The sequence below is a fragment of the Ananas comosus genome, linkage group 18, assembly GCF_001540865.1.
Source record: "Ananas comosus cultivar F153 linkage group 18, ASM154086v1, whole genome shotgun sequence".
Classification (NCBI taxonomy): Eukaryota; Viridiplantae; Streptophyta; class Magnoliopsida; order Poales; family Bromeliaceae; genus Ananas; species Ananas comosus.
The window spans coordinates 10536229-10552419 of record NC_033638.1 but is presented as its reverse complement, the minus strand read 5'-3'; the positions used below and the strand labels follow the sequence as shown (position 1 = coordinate 10552419).

Here is a 16191-nt window from a genome sequence, read left to right as displayed (position 1 = left end):
ATACATAATATATAATAATATAACTCAAAATATATTGAAACCAATCACCTTAGTTAAAAGCCAAGTAGATCTTAATTGCGATCTAGGTCATCCTATTAAAATTATACTGTTATTAATAACCGATTATTTCTGGTGCAAGTGACATAAAACTAAAAAAGGGGGGGAAAAAAAAAAGTTATACAGCTAATAGCAAGTTAGCAACACGGGATTAGGAAGCAGCAGCGTTTGAGAGTCTTCGATCCGTGATCACGGCTTTACGACGGCATAATATAACTTTGAACGAACGGTCCAGATTCTACACGAGAAGGGGCATTTTCGTCCTTTAACCGCATCCCCCTATCAATCCATCTTCTTCCCCCGTCTCCTCCGCCCCCGTACAAAAGAGGTCGCCGTTCCCCGAGCTCCGAACACGCCCCCGATCCCCAGAGCTCTCCGCCTCCGCCGACGCCGACGCCGACGCCGATCCTGACCCTCCTCCTTTGGTTGATTTGACCTAACCGGAGCGCGGATCGGGCGATCGCGGAGTTCGATCTCTTTGAAAGGGGTTTCTGAGCTCTTCGTGGTTCGGATTTAGGGTTTTGGCGATGGATTCGACGGGCGAGAAGTCGTCGGGAGGTGGGTTCTTCTCCTCGCTCGCCTCCGGCATGAGGAATTGGGGTAGCGCCGTGCACAAATCGGTCAATGGGTACGCATACACCCCCGGATCTAACCTAATTTTCTCGTTTTTATTGTACATATTAGGTGCGCTTAATCTTAGTATTGTTTGTTCGTGAAAAGATGTGCCTAATTTAGCAGATCCATGTGGATGTAATTTAGATGAGCTTTTGCTTTATGCGTCACCGTTTAGTTGTTGCGGGGAAACTGTCCTCTTTCTATGCTCTAATTGGTTTACTCTCGTATACCTACTACGTATCATCTGTAAACTGGGATCGTATTTTAATTAATCCGTTTTTATCACCATCTATGGCTTTTACCTTTTATTGCTCTAATTTGCTTGCTGTCTATGTTCCCATAGAGTGAATTTTGAACCCTATGCTGGATTAAACACATGCTCATACTCGCTAACTGTTTCTCTAAATCGGATCTCTTATTTTAATTCTGGGTAGCAGCCTTGCGACGAGTAGGTTGTGTGAAATCGAGCAGGTTGTGTGAAATCGAGCCAGTATTTGGGACATCCAACAATTTTATGTTGGATTTTCATTTTGCTTCTTCCATTTGAGCTGTTTTTATCTGAGTTGCACTTTATAAGACTCTGTTTGGATGCACGGACATCTTTTTGGATTTTACTGAAGAAGGTTGTAGTATTTAATAGATAGGAGTGTGATCAATGGTCTAGAATAGAATAATAACATACTTAGCCTTTAGATTATTTTTCTAGAATAAAATAAATTACTTCGTAGATGAAATGTGCTATCAGACCAAAACATGGATGTCAAGACCTTTTAAGGAGCAAAAGTCAAACTCTTATTTCCAATCACAAAACAAATTTCTCATAGTGAGTAAGTTATCATTGGATAACCTATTCCGGCATCCAAGCAGCCAAGCAGGGCAACTTATTCCGGCATCCAAGTAGGGCCTAAAGGTTTACGGGATCATTATAAGCTTATGCACCTCTCAATGTCTTGTACTTCATCATATGCTGCATCAGTTAGTTTCTTCTAGAGGTCCCTTGGTTTTCATGTCGATTAAAGGGCCTTGATAGTTTAACACATAGCTGACTTCTGTATCTTATTTTAAAACTGATGTAAATATGTGCAGTTGTTAATAACTGCTGTCTATATGTAAATTGTAAAGCATGTTGTCAACTATGCAATCATTGATTTCCCCTAACTCCTTTGTAGTTCTCCAAAAATCTTACTAGGCTAATTGCTCTATCTTCTGTTTAGGTTGTTGGGTTATGAAGGACTCGAAGTAATCAATCCTGAAGGAGGTACAGAGGATGCAGAGGCTGAAGCTCAGAGAGGAAGGTGGAAGCAAGAGGTGTGGTTTTTGCTGATCCCAAAAAGGCCTTATCTTATCTTCCATTAAGTACCGTATGAAGAGAATCTCTTTATTGGTCATATCCTTCTTAACCTTATCATCTGATCCTTACAACAATCCTTTGAACATTCATTTACTTGTACTTCCTGAATTTAAGGTTCTGAGCCGCCAAGTTGAGCAAGCCCCTCTATCATTCTTTTTCACATTTTCACAGAATTAGGTGCCAATTTCTGGAGTTAGATTGACAGCCACTCATGAAAAACTGTCCTTTTTTTTTTCCATTGTGTGAAGTTTTCTCATGTACGAGACATGCTCTTACTGTGTTGGTAGCTTCTTTCTTGTTTTCGGCTAATTGAAATATGCGTAATTTATCATTTTCTCTTAGATCTTTTTTTTCCTTATTTGCAGATCAAAATGTGTTTATGCACACCTTTTGTGCTTTTTTGACTATATAGTTGCTTTGCAGGACCGGGATAGTTATTGGAAGATGATGCACAAGTATATAGGATCCGATGTTACATCAATGGTGACACTTCCTGTTATTATTTTTGAGCCGATGACAATGCTTCAGAAAATGGCAGAGGTTTGTAGTATTTATACTAAGCAACACTGTGGTTCCTACTTAGCTCTGTTGGATTTTGATGTAAGATGGCCACAGTCCTTGCTTCTTGCTGCCAAGTAACATCACCAATGTGGCCCATTATTTTTAGTTGTTGGAGGCGTCTTTCTCACATTTGACTCAATATTTGTGGAACTCATTGAAAGCTTTACTACATGTATACCTATGATTGGTACGGATTGGTGGCTATGTTTGATTTATTGTATGACCGTTACTGAGTTTTAATATAGCGTATTAGATCATGTTGGAACAAGTATAGAAGTATAAAATCACAGAGCTACAACAGCAGGTGATGAGGCCATTAGTGCTTTTAGTTTAACTTCGAAACCTGCTCATTTTTTAGTTTAATTTGTGCTTCTTTCTTTGGATATATTTTGTTTTCTTTATAAAGTATAATTAGGATATTGTTGTATGACAACTCTTACTGACCTTCTTTTTTCATTTAACTAGATGTACCACATAGGCTCTTGAAGACGCTGAATTAGTGAATAGTTGTTTCTTGATTATTATATGAGACTATTTTATGAACCCCTTTTTTTAAAAAAATTGTTAAGACACTGTTTTCCCTTTGCCTGGTCAGTATTACATTATCACGGTCAAGTATTATATTATCAAACATTTGAGTCATAGACAATCAAAATGAGTTTCTACTTCTTTCATGTTTGATGTTGAAGTTCTTTTAGGACCTGCAAACTCTACATCAAGCTAGTATTTTTCTGCAGTTGTTTTGAGCACCACATTATCCTACTGACAGTGGTTAAGCTATAAAGTTTCATTCTTCTTGCAGATAATGGAGTACTGTCACCTATTAGATCAGGCAGATGAATGTGAGGATCCTTACATGAGAATGGCATATGCTTGTAAGTGTTTCTTTCATTTTTCCTTTTCTTTTTTCTTTATTTATTGCCATGTGCTTTGATTTACTGACAGATGTCTTGGTAATACTTTCCAGCTTCGTGGGCAATATCGGTCTATTTTGCTTATCAACGAACTTGGAAGCCCTTCAACCCTATCCTCGGAGAGACTTACGAGATGGTTAATCATGATGGCATCACATTTCTCTCAGAGCAGGTTCACATTTTATTCTGTTTATAATTTTTAGAACTGTTGCTTTCGAATAACTTCTTTAATCCTGCGTGATTATGCAGCTTGTTCTTTCTTGCATTACTGCGTTGATAATTGACTTGTTTTCTTCTTCACTCACTCTGTTTAGGTCAGCCATCATCCCCCCATGAGTGTTGGGCATTCTGAAAATGAGCATTTTACCTATGATATAACTTCCAAGTTGAAAACTAAGTTCTTAGGAAACTCGTTGGAAGTCTATCCCGTTGGAAGGTGAGGAATCTATTTTAGAAACTGTTGTTCACGACTTCACGCTGCTTAATAGATTATTCAGATCTCAGTTTTTAGTTAAGATCTGATAGTTGACTGCATGAGAGTGATGGTTCTAACTGCATAGCGTGCTAATTTATGGCTAAATTGTAATGACTATAACGCTCTTTTTTCCTATGATCTAGGACTCGGGTAACCCTTAAAAGAGACGGCGTTGTCTTGGATTTGGTGCCGCCTCCTACAAAGGTCAACAACCTGATATTTGGACGCACATGGGTTGACTCACCTGGAGAAATGATTATGACAAACTTGACAACAGGGGACAAAGTTGTTTTATATTTTCAACCATGTGGCTGGTTTGGGTATGGTATCAGATTTTCATTTAGCTCTAACTTTCCGAGGTCTTTGAACATACCAAATAAGTTAGTATCATTTCGGTTTTCACTCATTGTAATATTATAGCCATATAGATTAGTTGGAAGCAAGAATCAGTCATACATATGTATGCGTGTGTGTGTATGTACGTATGTACGGTACGTATTTCGTGTGGGCATGCATAAAAGGAATATAATCAACAACCATGATGTTAATAGATTTGTTTGCTTCTCTTTCTATTGCCTTGTCTTAAGTCCATCATGCATTACATACTTTCTCTTATAAAAAAATTTCATTGATTCTACAGTGCTGGCCGATATGAAGTTGATGGATATGTATACAGTGCTGCAGAGGAACCAAAGTTGCTAATGACTGGGAAGTGGAATGAATTGATGAGTTGCCAACCATGTGATCTCGAAGGAGAGCCCTTACCTGGCACTGAACTGAAAGAGGTTGGTTGCATATATTCTATTGCTTGATAGTTTTGACCTTTTTTTTCGTTGTTAGTTTGGTCATCACTACTATATATATATATATTTTTACTAGACATTATTTCATGATGGAAACAAATACTTTAAAATTTGCTAGTTATTCAGTTGGACACATACAAAACTTGTTTGTCATTTTTCTGCCATATTAGTACATAGAGTTAGTAATGCTGCTGGCTGAATCTAGTGCAAAACTTTGGTCTTTTTTCTTAAATATGGTTGTATCATTTGTTATATTTCTTGTAATATTGCTTTGTATGCTACGTGATATATCAAAAGCTCTTTGTAAACATGATGCTTGATTATCTTCTTTTCTTTTTTTCTTTTTTTCTTTTTTTTTTCTTTGAAGGGCATTATATTCTGGTGGTAGAGCTGTTTGTATTGACCATTAACGATGTGCTCATTTTGTATTAATTCTAGATCTGGAGAGTAGCAGCTACTCCACCGAATGACAAGTTCCAGTACACATACTTTGCTCACAAAATAAACAGCTTCGACACAGCCCCAAAACAGCTATTGGCATCGGACTCTAGGTTGCGACCTGATAGATACGCTCTTGAAAAAGGTGATTTGTCCAAAGCGGGTACTGAAAAGAGTAGGTGAGTTCCTGCAGTTCGAAATTTGAAATCTTTCTGCAATTGAAATTAAAAAAAACGCCTTACCTGACCTTTTTGATTTATCACCTTCTAACATTGAAATTGTGTCGTTTCAGACTGGAGGATCAGCAGAGAGGGGAGAAAAGAAATCGTGAGGCTAAGGGGGACCAGTATTCTCCGAGATGGTTCAATTTGACTGGTGAAATCACTCCCACTCCTTGGGGCGACTTGGAGGTTTATGAATACAATGGTAAATATACTGAACACAGGGCCAGAATCGATAGCTCTAATTCGAACGACGAGATCGGCATCACTTCAATTGGATTCAACCCATGGCAGTATACTAACTCGCCTGCTGAATGAGGAGCTCTTCAGGTAGTGAGCTCCCAATCTCAACTCTTTCAGGCTTTTTCCTTTTATATTGCATGGTCTGTGTTTTCCCGCCACTCTTATTATTTAGATTGAGGAGGTTGTGTAGAGGGTAATCAGTTTGGTGTATTTATATATCATTTTATTCCTAGCCTAGCTAGTAGAAATACAAGATTTTTGTCCGTTCTGCTTGTTTCTTGTACTTTTATTTAGTCTTTACGCCATTATGATCACCTGCATTTTTAGTTGAATTTCTTATGCAAGTTCGAATCTAAACATGTAGCAGTGGTAATTACCTACCCTGGATGCCGTTTTAAGGTTCACGCTTTATTCAATTGCACATTATGTAATAGAAAGATTTTAGTAAATGTTGTTCTTATGAGGAATTAAATACTGAATTAGGCTGGAATACTATTAATTGCACTAATGACTTGGTGCTATTAAATTTTCTACCCTTAGATTAAAAGATATGCGGTTAGAATGATGCGGCCCTCCTAGGGTTGAGTGAATGGTTGGTTGAATAGTATAATCGAACGGATGAAAATGATAAAAGAGGTAAATCTAATGATAGAAAATTTGATAGCACTAAATGTTTTGTGCTATCGATAGTATTTCAGCCGGACTGTTAAATATTAAGCATAGTATAGTTGAAATGGTTGTCACTAAATTGCTTGTTCCAATGTCTAAATGGGACCGAAAAGGCTTCCTGAGGAGTAGTTAGCCACGCAAGGCCCACCTCTGTTTACAACATAGAACTGTTGTTATGTTTATACACGGAAAGAACAATGGTAGCAAATTTATCAAAAGGCTTGTTTTATCGTTCGTAAGTTCACTTCTTGCTAGTGGTGTGGCTATCTTCTGTACCTTTAGGATGGCAGTACACAGAACACTTTGTCGGTCGACTTAGGGATAAAGCTAGCTCTGCTACACGGACCCACGGAAATGCTACAGCTAGAACAGCAACAAACAGCCAAACATGTAAAAGTTGCCATTGGCTCTTTCCTATCCGAGAATGGGTCGAGCACACCTGTTTGCCCTAGTTTATGCTTCTGCTTTTATGTTCGGGTGTGTTGATGTATACAATAGAGTGTTTTGGCAATTAATGAAGTATATATACATATGGAAACTGTTGCTTTTCGTGCGAAGAAAAGATGTCAAGAAGGCTATTGTATAGTGATTCATTCTCGTTTGTAAAAACTAGGGGATTTGGACGGTGGGTTTGGGCTGGGAATCCTTGCTAGGGAGACTTACAGGATAAAAGTTCTCAGATCTTGAATCCTTGATTCTCAGGAAAGATAAATATTAGACAACGATGAACACCGCAGATACAAAGACAATACAGACCTCCAGTCCATTAGTTAAAAAGTTAGGTGGCAAGGCAAGGTATTATAATTTAACACATGTTTTCCCTTGGATGTGGTCATTTTTGATGTCTGGTCAAAACCTGGCAGTTGAGGTAGAAAACCAAACCCGAACGAAGACTCTACTACTAGTTTGGGAGAGTACAACTTAGACCAACTTAGTCGAGCTCTTTTATTCTCTTTTTTTTTTTTTTCCTTTCTTTCTTGCTTGCTTGTTGGTACAACCCCATGCATCATTTTTTTTGAGCAGTTGTTGGTTGAAAACAACTTAAGCGCGTTGGCCTTCAGAATGGTTAGGTTGCATTAATGGCCTTATTTATGCCATGCCTCCGCCGCCTTGAAATAACACATGGCCTTATGATTCATGTGCTTGATATGTAGAAACCGTGCTCAGATTAATCTGCTTTTTAAACACGCTTTAGAAAAGTAGTAGAAATAGCAAGATGCAGAAAAATAACATATCGGCACATGTCTGTGCTACTTCAAATCCTCGAGTTTGGTTGAACTCAGCTTTTCATGCTATACCATGTTTTGAGAGGTCCTTTTTATAAATTTTAAATGAATGGAATGGCTCATCTACATAGACGAATTAAAAAAAAAAAAAAAACACAAAAACCACAAAAACACACACACACATCTTTCTAACAAACTGCGATTTGAAAATTGTACGCATGAAAATCCCTGTACTCAGACGACCAGAGAATGCCCCAATTTAAATACAAATGATGATGTTTGCAGCGCGACGAAAATCAATTTTACAAAAAAGTAAATAAATAAATAAAGATGCAAGACAACACAAGAGAAAATATATGCAGTTAAATGTTTTTCAGTATATTACTTTGTTGTTATTTATTGTTGATTATTGTTATGAGAAACAGTTGACGGACGCCTAAATATGAGTATTAGAATTAGAACAATAGTGCAGTAGTGGCCGTAAATATTAATGTGATTAATTATTGTTTACAAAACGAAGAAGTCTGTAAATAAAAATAGACAAAAAAAATTAATGGAGAAAATAAAAAAAAATTACAGAATATTAAAATTTTAAAAAAATAGAAAATTATTATAAGAATGATATTTAAAATTTTTTCAATAAAAATTAAGAAGTGTAGCTACTGCATTCAATACCTAACTAGCCGGGCACAGTAGGGTGGAGGACCACGAAACGTGGGCCCCTCCCATGCGTGTCCTACTCCTACTCACTGTTGACAGTGACTCATTACATAATAAAAAAAAAAATAATAATAATAATATACTACGCGAGATTTGTGTGCTCGCTCCATCCATCGCTCTCCGCCGACACCCATCACCACCACCACAAAATAAAACATTATTAAAATTAAAACGTGAAAAAAAAAAATATAAAAGGATAAAACAAACTCATGGAGGAGACCTCTCCCAATGTAATTAAGAGCAATGTTATCCACATTATATATTAGTGTATAACTTTATATCTTAATATTTTTATAATAATCGATCGTCCCTAAAGTAAGTGGCAAAGAATTGGTGATTGGTATCCGAGATCAAAGTTCGAATTCTAGTTGATTCACATTTCTAGCTAAGTTTATTTCTAAATTAAATAAACGAAGCCGGTAGTGTGCTACCTATCTCTCAAAAAAAAAAAAATTATAGTATGTATTATTTTATTTATTATACTAAATTTGTTAATGCTAATTTTTATTTAGAATTTTATAATTTTTTGGATTTAAAAAATATAAGATATACACTCTTTATGTATGGTGTAAATATAGTTTTTTTTTTTAATTCAAAAGTGTGCTTCACGGTATAGCAATTATGACGTGTTACTTTTCTCTAAAAAAAAAAAAATAATTACTGCATGGTGGGGAAACTCGGAATAGGCATGAAAACTATAACAATAAAAAGGAATGAGGATAAAGTTATTCCCAATTCGGGGCATAGTTATCTCCGCACATATATTCCAAGCTCTTTAACCCCGNGATGTATGCTAGGTGAATCAAACATGTCATAATAGAAAAGAAGATCATCACACCGAAAAAGACTATGACTTCGGTTAAAAAGAACGTATACGTAACATTTTTAATATTCGAAGAAGAAGTCTATATTTTCAGTATGGTTGAAACCCAAGTAGAAGGTGTCTTATAGGTCAACCGTCTATTCAGATTTCATTAGTTGTAATTAGTTATTTTAATGTATTTTTTCTTTTTTTTAGTGTATATTCACTGTTTAATTCGGAAACTTAAATCTATAAATGGTGACGAAGCCGACTACATTGTCCGTTCCTCGATTATAAACCGTATAACTTACCCTTCCTAAGTAATAATCTTACATGGTTAAGAAGAGGTGTACTATAACGAAAATGGTTTAAACATCTTCTTCTGAGTTTAAGAACCAACCACTTAAGTATATCTGAACTAACGAAAAGGTATAGATCGTTTGTAAAAAATTTCAGTTATATTAATTTTATTATCATTATCATTATTTTCAAGAATGTAACTAATCCCAAAAACAGGTTCCACAACAGGTAAAAGAATTAGAAGTAGTTGTCGAAGAAGTAGTTGTCGAAGAAGAGTGGTACCAAGTAGTTGTCGAAGAAGAGTGGTACCGAAAAAGAAGAGACAAAGAAAGAGAGAGCGAGAGAGAGAGAGAGATCTTTTGGTCTCCAAACCACCGAAAAAAAAAAAAAAAAAAAAAAAGTAAAGGGCGCATCTCAACCCTCAACCCTTGAACCCTAGCGGAGATCCCTCGGAGCTCTACCTGCGGACGAGGAGTCGGTGCGCCGCACGTAGGCCTCGTAGGGGTTTTTTTAAAAAAACCTGTACGACAGGTATTTTAAAAACAGGCAGTTTCTCGGGGGATGTAACCGTTAATTAATTGTTATTAACCTCTCTGAGCGGCTGTGAAAAAATGATGTCCCATATTTCACGGTGCAGTGCCTTAGAAACTGGGTGCACAGATACTGAACCAGTTACCTAACGCCTCAGCTAGAATCGGCAGGTAAGTGTATTCATCTCCTTTCGTTCATTAAGGTGTGGGAGGCAGAGTTTTTTTTTTTTTTTTTTTTAACTTACGTGGCCCACATACTCATACGGAATGTGGTGTGGAGATTCCCATTTTTTTTGATTTTATCTTCGAAGTTTTAATTAAAGAAAAGAGAAAAGTTAATTAAAGCACACAAGGCACTGTGAATATTCTAAATATATATTTTCTATTAATATTTGAGCCTATGACTAAAAAAACTTGTAAAAAAACGTACATCCATAAGATCTATAATATCTAGTAGAGACAGTTTAATCCGTGAAAATAGGTTTATAACAAATATTTAATTAAGAAGAGAAGACTGTTAAGTCTACAATTTCGCATTTTGAAAAAAGAAGATGATTTTATAATAAAAAACTGACTTTTGATAAAAACTATCAACCTTGGTATGTCGAAGAATTATACAACATTGTAGCCGTAAAAAAATTTTATAGAAACTGCATTGGACAACATCACTAGAAATAATCTTAAGAAAATCTGTTTTTTTAATAAGAACATGCATGATTTAACGAATTCGTGGTGATGAATATTTGTTAATATTTTATAAAATTAAAAGAGATTTCAAAAAATTATCCTAAAAGAATATGAATGCAGTTTATCAAGATTTTTAACGACATAATTTTTTTTTAAGTGTTCTTTATGTATAAGTTTTAAATACTAAAGTTTATATCGAAAATTAACGGACTTTTATATAAATTACCAAATTTAGAGTTAAAAGTCCGTACACCACGTTTGCAATATATCGAAAATTAACGGACTTTTATATAAATTACCAAATTTAGAGTTAAAAGTCCGTACACCACGTTTGCAATATATCGAAAATTAACGGACTTTTATATAAATTACCAAATTTAGAGTTAAAAGTCCGTACGCCACGTGCCATTCGGCCCACGTAGGTCACTAGGGAGCTAGAATGCGTTCTAACACTGCAGTAGGAATTAATCGCCTACGGTCTCCTCTAAAAATACACAACCCGTTTCAAAAATTTTCGAAGTGAGCAAACTCTTTACACGCCAATCCTACTATACCCAGGAAATCACAACTTACTCATCAACCAACTTATCATATTAGATTGCCTATTTTTATTAGTTTACTAATTTAAATTGCCATTTTTTGAGCTATCGTGGTTTGAGAACCACGATAGCTATTATAAGGTCGGCCTGAGATATATATATCTTGATTCAACCATATGATAGCCATCGTACTTCCGAAGGGAAGATGGTTGAACAAACGCTACTACGCAGAAAGTTTAGTTGCTAGCCGAGGCAATCTGAACTATATGTAATAACTTTTATAAACTTTTGATTTGAAGTATTAAAAAGTTGTAATAAACCGACCATTAGTTTTCTAAAGAATTTACTGTTAAAACTACCGACTACACTACGCAAACATTTAAATTGCCATATTTTATTAGGTTTGAACTGCTTTAAAAATATTAAAAAAAAATAATGAATCTCATTCTAGTCATTGAAACTAAAATTTAAGTTCAGATAATAGTAATAGTAGTAAAAAAATATTCTAAAAGTAAAAGTCAGTAAATAAAAATCTGATTAGTAAATTATCTATTTACTACAGTTTTTTAATATTTTAAACTAAAGATTTACGAAAATTATCATATCTAGTTTAGATTGTATCGGCTAGCAACTAAACCTTCGGCGTAGTAGCTTTTATTGAAGCGTCGTGCTTCCAAAAGCACGATGGCTATTATATGGTCGGTCTGATATGTATATCTTAATCCGACCTTATGATAATTATCATTTTGTGAGAAAAACGATAGTTCAAAAATTGGGAACCTACTTTTTAACATCCCAGACCTACTATAATTAGCAAATCTCAACTCACCAGGGGGATCCCAACTCATCAGGGATGACCCAATATCATAAATTAGGTTACCAATCTTTATTACTTTTCTCAACTAGGTTTCCGATTTTTTGACCATCATTGTTATTTTAAAACGATGATTATCATCAGGTCAGGTTGAGTATATATATATATATCTCACGCCGATCCTACGAATACCTTCGTGCCTCTCGAGGCACGAACGTGAAACAAAAGCTACAAGCCTGAAAGCTTAGCTGCTAGACGAGGCAATCTGAACTAGATCTCATAAACTTCATAGATCTTTTATTTAAAACGCTAAAGAGCTATAGTAAACGGATCACTAGCTTCACCGAGTTTTAGTTGCCGACTTTTATTTTTAGAATGTTTTATACTACTATACTTTAATTTTAAAATCTAGTTTCAATAACTAGAACAAAATATACCACATTTCTTAAAAGATAGTACTAAAGTACACTAAACCTATAAAGATATGGCAATTTGAACGTTGGCCGAGTGGTGCCGGCAATTTTAATAACTAAAACTCGGGGAAGCTAGTGATCCGTTTACTATAGCTTTTTAGCGTTTTAAATAAAAGATCTATGAAGTTTATGAGATCTAGTTGAGATTGCCTCGGCTAGCAGCTAAGCTTTCAGGCTTGTAGCTTTTGCTGACCCTTCGTGCCTCCGGAGGCACGAAGGTATTTGTATGGTCGTGTTGAGAGAGAGAGAGAGAGAGAGAGAGAGAGAGAGAGAGAGAGAGAGAGAGAGAGATATATATATATATATATATCTTAACCTGACCCGATGATAATTATCGTTTTAAGATAACAACGATGATCAAAAAATCAGAAACCTAGTTGAGAAAAATAGTAAAGATTGGTAACTTAATTTATGATATTGGGTCACCCTTGGTCAGTTGGGATCCCCCTGGTAACTTGAAATTGACTGTTTATAGTAGGATTGGGATGTTAAAAAGTAGGTTCCCAATTTTTGAACTATCGTTTTTCTCGCAAAATGATAATTATCATAAGGTCGGATTAAGATATATATATATATATCATCTCGATCTTATGAACATTTTCATAGTGGGTTCACTATGAACACATAAAAATCGGGAACCTACCTTTCTACACTCCAACTCTACTACCACCATCCACCACCATCCACCACCATCCACCTTATCACAAACTAGGTTCCTGATAATCATTAGTTTTTCATCTAGGTTACCGATTTTTGTGTGTTCATAGTGAACCCACTATGAACATTTTCATAAGATCGGGATGATATATATATATATATATATATATATATATATATATATATATATATATAATAAATCACATCTCGATGATACGATAGCCTTCGTATTTTATCAACCACGAAGACTAAAAAATCAAGAAACTAGTTTTTAAGATGCCAACTCTACTATCGCCAGGGGAATCCCAATCGATCAGGAGTATACCAACTCACCAGGAGTAACCAATTATTATAATTAGGTTACTAATCTTTACTAGTTAGTGAAATATGAAGGCTATCATATCATCGAGATGAGATAATAAATTTTTCAATAATCCCACTATTTGTAAATAAACCAAATTTGAACGAGAAAAGTGAACAACCCACTATTTGAAAATAAACCAAATTTGAACGAGAAAGGTGAACAACATCTATCTTGACGAAGATTATAACCACATCAAAGTTTATTTAAAGATTAAAGTCATCACTCTAAGTTTTTATAGTTTGGTTTATAATTTAAATTAAACATATATCAATGTCAATATCACGTTAATATTAATGTGTGGAGTTTGTCAAAAATTCTTTTACTCTTAAAATCTTTTATTTTTGGATTTTTTCCTTCCCCCTCCTTTTTTTAAGGAGATTTTTTCACGAAGTAGGTTAACAACGAAGTGTCCGGCGTTATTGTTATTAACCTCTCTGAACGGTGAATCGTGAAGAGTTTTTAAAGCGGGTGTGAAGTTTTTTTTTTTAGGCAAGGAAAACGAGAAGACCACCCTACTTATGAAGCAAAAAGGCCACGAAGAATTGAGAGAGTTGATTGCCAAGCCCGCATTGAATTCAAAATTGATCGTAGTAATGTTTGGACTATAAAAAGAGTTATATTGGATCATAGTCATAAGTGTACTAGTCCAAATAAAGTTCATATGTTACGGTCACAAAGGAAAATTTTACCAGCACAAAAACAATTTATGAATCAAATGGGTAAGGCCGGTATTAAACCAGCTCATGTTTTCAATTTCTTTGAAGAAGGGACCAAAGGAATTGAGAATGTTGGATTCCTTCGTATGGATTGTAATAACTATATTAGTGGACAACGAGCTAAATACTTACATGGCCAGGATACTCAAACTTTGTTAGAATATTTGCAAATGAAGCGTAAGGAGGATCCTTCTTTTTTCTATTCTATCCAAGTTCATGAATCAGGACAAATAGCTAACTTCTTTTGGGCAGATGGACGGTCGATTGTTGATTATGCATATTTCGGTGATGTCATTTCTTTTGACACCACATTTCAAACTAATAAATATGATATGTCGCTCGCACCCCTTCTTGGAGTGAACAATCACAAGCAAACGGTTATTTTCGGAGCGGCACTTTTGTGTGATGAAACAACTGAGTCCTTTATTTGGCTTTTTCAAACATTTCTATCTTGTATGTGTGGAAAAGAACCCATTACTATTTTCACAGATCAATCGGCGGCCATGGCTAAAGCAATCTCATCAGCTCTTCCTAATACGTGTCATCGTTTATGTCTTTGGCATATATTCCAAAATGCCAACACGAATCTCGGCCACATTATCTCAAAGTTTCCAGAGTTCTCAAAAGTACTTAAAGATTGTGCCTATGAAGCTCGTTCAATTGAAAATTTTGTGGCGAGGTGGGAAGACATGTTGAGAACCTATAATCTTGAAGAAAACGCATGGTTGCAAAACCTATATTGCCTTCGTGAGAAATGGGCTGAGGTGTTCCGTCGTGATTCCTTTTGTGCTAACATGAGGACGACACAAAGAAGCGAGAGTATGAATAGCCATTTGAAGCAATTCTTTCACAAAAAACTATCTCTTAGTGAGCTTTTGAAAGAATATGATCGAGCCTTGAAGCATTTTCGTGAGAAAGAATTATACGAAGACTATAAATCAAGACAAACTAAGTCAGTTCCCTTTTTGCCCGATGTGCCCTTGTTGATTACTGCAGCAAATGTCTATACGAGAACGCTATATAAAGAATTTGAGGATAATTGTAAAAAGGCGTTTGCAAGTACTTGTCAACTATTAGTTTTTGATGAATTATCTAGTACTACAAAGGTATCAATATTATCATCCACAGATGAGGAGGTTGTCATTTTGAACAAAGAAGATCATATTGTACAATGCACTTGCCGTAGATTTGAGTATTATGGAATTTTATGTGCACATGCATTAAAGGTGTTGTATATTAACAATATTGTTGACCTCCCAAACCGCTACATATTGAGAAGGTGGACTAAGTATGCAAAAGATGGAATAGCTTTATGTGTGCCGCAATCTATGGTAGGTGATGATGCTTCAACTTATGCGCGGGTTTGCCACAAAGCCCTTTCTGTTGCAGCCAAGAGCTCCAATTGTAAAGAAGCTCTCATCTATTTGGAAAAAGGACTCAATGCATTAACACTAGGCGTGGAGAAAATTTTGCATGAATCAATTATAGGGAATGAAAAGAGTGATGATACTTTCGATGCATCGATCCGACAAACCATTGAGATTGATACAATTCATAGTCATATCACAGTTAAACCTCCACCACTACAAAAAGGGAGAAAAGAAAAGAGGAAAAGAAGTATTCTGGAGAGAAAGAAAAGAAATCCTAAGAAAAGTAAAGATCAACAGAGTATGATACTATACATCATTTTTTTAATAAATTTTTATTGTATTTGATTACTAACAAATTTACTTGTTTCACATGATAGATAATATAGCTCTGCCACAACAATTGAGATGAGGCACCGAAGAGGCCTTTTGGCCTCAATGATAAGTGAATTCACTTTTGATTTTTAGCGCATAGAAGAGGTAAAATCGAGTAAAAGCAGGCTTTGAACTGCTCACGAATACATTAATTTAATGTGTGTATTTGTAGTAGTTGTCTCTCAAATCAACGTGACAGTTTTTTTTAGAGTCAGGAATGTCTTTCATAATATTGATTTTATTTTGTTATTATTAGACCTAAATTAACAAGGAT

At 35.4% G+C, this 16191-nt stretch overlaps 2 protein-coding genes across 2 annotated transcripts; both read left to right on the top strand.

The window, feature by feature from the left end:
• LOC109724273 (oxysterol-binding protein-related protein 3A-like) lies at window positions 296-6010 on the top strand. The gene is made up of 10 exons (XM_020253040.1): window positions 296-685; window positions 1887-1980; window positions 2447-2563; window positions 3387-3459; window positions 3552-3670; window positions 3813-3934; window positions 4117-4293; window positions 4614-4758; window positions 5215-5393; window positions 5507-6010. Exons 1-10 carry the CDS (start codon window positions 585-587, stop codon window positions 5751-5753), a joined length of 1374 nt encoding a protein of 457 aa, XP_020108629.1. The 5' UTR covers window positions 296-584; the 3' UTR covers window positions 5754-6010.
• Window positions 13954-15954, top strand: LOC109723824 (protein FAR1-RELATED SEQUENCE 5-like). The gene is made up of 2 exons (XM_020252308.1): window positions 13954-15828; window positions 15923-15954. Exons 1-2 carry the CDS (start codon window positions 14121-14123, stop codon window positions 15952-15954), a joined length of 1740 nt encoding a protein of 579 aa, XP_020107897.1. The 5' UTR covers window positions 13954-14120.